Source organism: Elephantulus edwardii, unplaced genomic scaffold (genome assembly GCF_000299155.1).
Source record: "Elephantulus edwardii isolate Elephantulus edwardi_28Jun2011 unplaced genomic scaffold, EleEdw1.0 scaffold00051, whole genome shotgun sequence".
Lineage (NCBI taxonomy): Eukaryota > Metazoa > Chordata > Mammalia > Macroscelidea > Macroscelididae > Elephantulus > Elephantulus edwardii.
The window spans coordinates 13,028,648-13,033,341 of record NW_006399801.1 but is presented as its reverse complement, the minus strand read 5'-3'; the positions used below and the strand labels follow the sequence as shown (position 1 = coordinate 13,033,341).

General features: G+C 41.2%; 1 protein-coding gene across 1 annotated transcript in view; it reads left to right on the top strand.

The window, feature by feature from the left end:
* Positions 1–437: 437 nt before the first annotated feature.
* LOC102847708 (dnaJ homolog subfamily C member 28-like) overlaps positions 438–4,694 on the top strand; it is a 4,929-nt gene continuing 672 nt past the window's right edge. The window contains exons 1-2 of the mRNA XM_006886789.1: positions 438–586; positions 3,635–4,691. Of these exons, the coding sequence (XP_006886851.1) occupies positions 438–586; positions 3,635–4,691 (1,206 nt within the window). The remainder of the gene's footprint in view (positions 587–3,634; positions 4,692–4,694) is intronic.

The window sequence follows — 4,694 nt, the reverse complement described above, 5'->3', positions numbered from 1 at the left end:
CTTCATTCTTCAAAGAGATGGAATCAACTTTATATGGAAAGGCAAGAGGGCCCCCAAAATAGGCAAAGTGATACTGAAGAAGAAAACAAAGGAGGAAGCCTTTATTCCCAACCTCAACATCTACTCCACAGTCACACTAGTCAAAGCAGCTTGGTACTGGTGTAATAGCAAATACACGGATCAATGGAACAGAATTGAGATATAAATCTGTTCACATAAGGACAACTAATATTTGACAAAGATATTAAATCTGGACAAAGACGGCTTCTTTAACAAAGAGTGCTTATAAAACTGGCTATTTGCAAGGAGAAAAAAAAGTGCAACCAATGTTGCGCATTGAGTGTTGGTCAGGAGTTTGGAGCCACTAGGTACTAAGAAAGAGAGGGAGACTCTGCCCCTGAAAATAATGAGCTTCACAAACTAGAACTAGAGTTGCCATGAGTCAGCGTCTACAGGATGGCACTGTGTTTGGATTTTGTGGGTTAACGAAAAATAAGGATTCTAGCCAGGGTTGGTCCCTGTTCTGTGACCAGGAGCAAAGTCACCCATGCAAGTATCTTCATCTGCAAACCCGGAAGAAGCTCAGGTAAACAGCGTAATCTCCCTAAATGCGTCTCCCTGAACTGCAAAGGGACGTCGCCCAAAGAACTGCAAAAAACGTCCAAGAATTCCAGACCTGCCTCTACTGGATAATGATAATTCCACACGTCTGAGTCTGGATGCGAGTGTTATCTTCCACAGCCTGGTCTTTCCAGCCGATCCCCGACATAGCCACAAAGTGGCTCCAGTAGCCAGGTCCAGAGCTGGCTGTACTTCGCTGTGAACTACAATCCCCATAATCCAAATCGGCCGAACCACTTCCAGCTGGAGGTGGGGGCGAGCCAGCGTTCTCTGAAATGTTATGCCTATTTTCTTCTAGGTAGAGTTCATTTTTAAAGAGATTTTTGTTTTTCGTTTCCTAGACACTTGTTCCTGTCAGGTAGGATTCTGCCCTCCGCATCTTCTGGAGCCCCCCTTCAATGTGAGGCAGTAGATGGTTTAGTCCAGCGGTGACACTAGAGGCGGCTGTGAAGCCAGGGTAGAGAGGGGCGAGGGCGCACGCGTGCGTACGCGTGCGCACAAGCACAGCATGAGGGTTGGGGCCCTTGAGCCTCTTCCCGATGTCTGTAAAGGTGAGTGGGTTGTCCCGAGGGTTGCCGTTGGCCACTCTTCCGCTGTGGCCCTAAGGACAGTCACCACCATGTCAGCCAATTAGAAATGCTATTGATTCCTTTTGTTCAGAAAATGGGATCCCTCAAATTGATATGGCGACTTCAGCAACGAGTTTCAGAAGAGCAGTGCGTGTGAGGCTGGCGCAGGATCAGGCACGTGTATCCTTCCGTTTGTACCTAAGGTGGTGGCTGTGAGTCGGGACTGTTGTTACACCCGCAACAGCAATGGGAACTCAATTTTAGTTTTCATAGGTCAGAATCTACCTCCAAATAAACTATTTTTAGTCTTTTATTGCAGCTGTCTACTTACAAGTCTGGACTATAATACCATATCGTGGAGTTACACCTGTGAACAAAGCAATTATGGGCCCTTCCCGCATAGCTTTTGTAAATTGTTGAGTTACAGACAATTGAGCATATACTTTAATTATGCCTGTTTGTGCTGTAACCTTTTGGTGTTATGCTTTCTTATAAAATGAGAGTAGATCAGATTATCTCTAAGAGCTTTCTAGCTCTATAAACCTATAGTTTGTGAGGAGTAGAATTGTATTGTTGTTGTGTACTGTTGAGTCGGAATGGATACCTAGGTGACCCTCATGTGGGTTTTCAGGAGACAGTTAATCGAAAGGGAAGAGATTGCCCTTCCTTCTCCCCGCCCCCCCCAGCAGCTGGTGGGTTCAAACAGCGTGCCTTTGGAATTGCATAACAGCTTCTCACCAATAGGCCACCAAATTCCTTGAGCTCCAGAATCAGATTACTCCACAGCTTAATACTAAATATTTCTGAGCAAACATCATGAGAACATACCATGTTGTTAGAAGCTATCGAATCAGCTACAACTCATAGCAACTCTATGTACAACAGCAGGAAACACTGATGGATCCTGTGCCATCTTCACAATCTCTGTTGTGCTTTATGCAGCCTTTTGCGGCAGCTAGTAGCCAGTATGTCAATGCATCTCAATAAGAAACTTTCTCTTCTTACTGACCCTCTACTTCAGTAAACATGTCAGGGAATGCTTCCTCAGGATAACATGCCCAAAGCATAAGAGGTCAAGTCTCACTATCCTCACATCTAAGAAGCATTCTGGTTGCACTTCTTGAAAAATAAACTTGCTTAGTCTTTTGGAAGTCCATGATATATTCAGTATTCTTTGCCAGCACCACAATTCATAAGCATCAGTTCTTCTTCAGTCTTCCATATTTATTTTCCACCCTTCACATGAATATGAGGCAACTGAAAATACCTTGGCATAGATGAGGCAGGCACATCTTAGCCCACAAAGGGACATCCTTGCTTTCTAGTACTTTAAAGAGGTCACTGGCAGCAGATTTCACCAATGCAATGCATTAGCTCATTTTTTTTTAAATTCAATGAAAGTTTACAAAGACTTAAAATTTCCATTCATTCGTTGTTGCACTTTTATCCTTGCCCACCCACCCCCAATTCACCCTTCTTTTTGAAAAGTAAAAAAAAATTCTTTCACTGTTATACAATGCCTTCGCCCAAGTCCGCTCCACTATGCAGCCTTCATTCTGGACCCCTGTCATGACAATAATACCTAATCATATATCCCTTTTAAACAGTTTTCTCCCTCATCTGTTTCAATGCAGCATACATTATTTATCCCCTCATTCTCAGTCTCCCCTCAACCCCGATGTCAGTCCTGTTATACAACAGTGGCCCTATGCAATATTTGTCCTTTTGTGACTGAGATTTTTCACTCAGCATAATGTCCTCCAGGGTCACCCATTTTGTATTATATTTCATGAGTTCCTTGTTTTTCTGTGCAGCATAGTATTCCATTGTGTGGACATACCACAGCTTCTCTATCCATTCGTTTGTTGATGGACACTTGGGTTGTTTCCAACTCTTTGCTATTGTGAACAAAGCCACAATAAACATGGGTGTGCATATATCAGCTTGGGTGGTAGTTATGGTTTCTTTAGGGTATATTCCCAGTAGTGGAATTGCTGGGTCAAATGATATTTCCTATTTGCAACTTTTTGAGAAAGTTCCATACTACCTTCCAGAGTGGTTGCACCACTTTACACTCCCGCCAACAGTGTATAAAGGTTCCAGATTCTCTGCAACCTCGCCAGCATATGATGTTTGCTGTATTATCTCATTTCTTAATTATTGATACTTCTATGGATGTTGATTATAAATTCAAGTAAAAAAATCCTTGAAAAACTTAATCTTCTCTGTTTATCATGTTATTGTTTATTTTTTTTTAAGTTGTAAGGATTTTTTTGTTTTTTATGATGATGTATAATGTACACTGAAGGCTATAGAAGTACACTGTGGACATAAAGAAATACCCCTTATTAATATTTCTTTAATATATTGTCTTCTTCCCTTTTACTGAAGCTAGGAAATTATAATGCTGCTTTGTTCAACATGTATTTGTTGTTGTTTTATAGATCATTGCTAGGAAGAACCTTGGATACAACGAACTCAATGTATTTGATGATGGCTCGAGTCTTAAGAATAAGGATTCCTAATCGAATGAAAATGCTTGCCTATCTTGGTGTCAGTAGGCATAGAATGATGTCAACCCATAAAACCAATAAGAAAATCAGAGAGTATTATAGTCTCTTGAATCTTAGTGAAGAATGCTCTGCTGATGATGTCAGAGAATCTTTTCGTAAACTTGCCAAGCAATACCATCCAGACAGTGGCTCAACTACAGCTGATGCTGCCACTTTTATAAGGATTGAAGAGGCTTATAGGAATGTGCTTTCCCATGTGATAGAACGAACAAATGCCAGACAGAATAAAACTGAGGACTCAGAAGAAGACGACAAATTCAAATATAAAACACCCCAACACCGGCATTATCTAAGTTTTGAAGGTGTTGGTTTGGGTACTCCAAGCCAACGAGAGAGGCAATATAGGCAATTTAGGGCAGACCGTGCCACTGAACAAGTGATGGAATATCAAAGACATAAACTTTATAGCCAATATTTTGCTGATAGTTTAATTGTCAAAGATGTCAGAGAGAGTAAAAAACAAAAGATCACACAAGTGATGGAGCGTTTAGTGGAGGATCTCATTCAAGAATCAATGGCAAAAGGAGACTTTGACAATCTCAGTGGGAAAGGCAAACCTCTAAAAAAATTTTCTGGCTGTTCGTATATTGATCCCATGACACACAACCTGAACAGAATACTGATAGATAATGGCTATCAACCGGAATGGATCCTCATGCAAAAGGAAATAAGAGATACTATTGAGCAACTCAGAGAAGCAATCCTAGTGTCGAGGAAAAAACTTGGGAATCCAATGACAGCAACTGAGCAGAAACAGTGGAACCAAGTCTGTGAGCAATTTCAAGAAGACATCAGGAAACTAAACAAACGTATCGATGATTTTAATTTAATTGTCCCCCTCCTGACCAGACAGAAAGTCCATTTTAATGCACAGAAGGAAATTATCAAGGCCCAGAAAATATATGAGACTGTTACAGAAACAAAAGAAGTC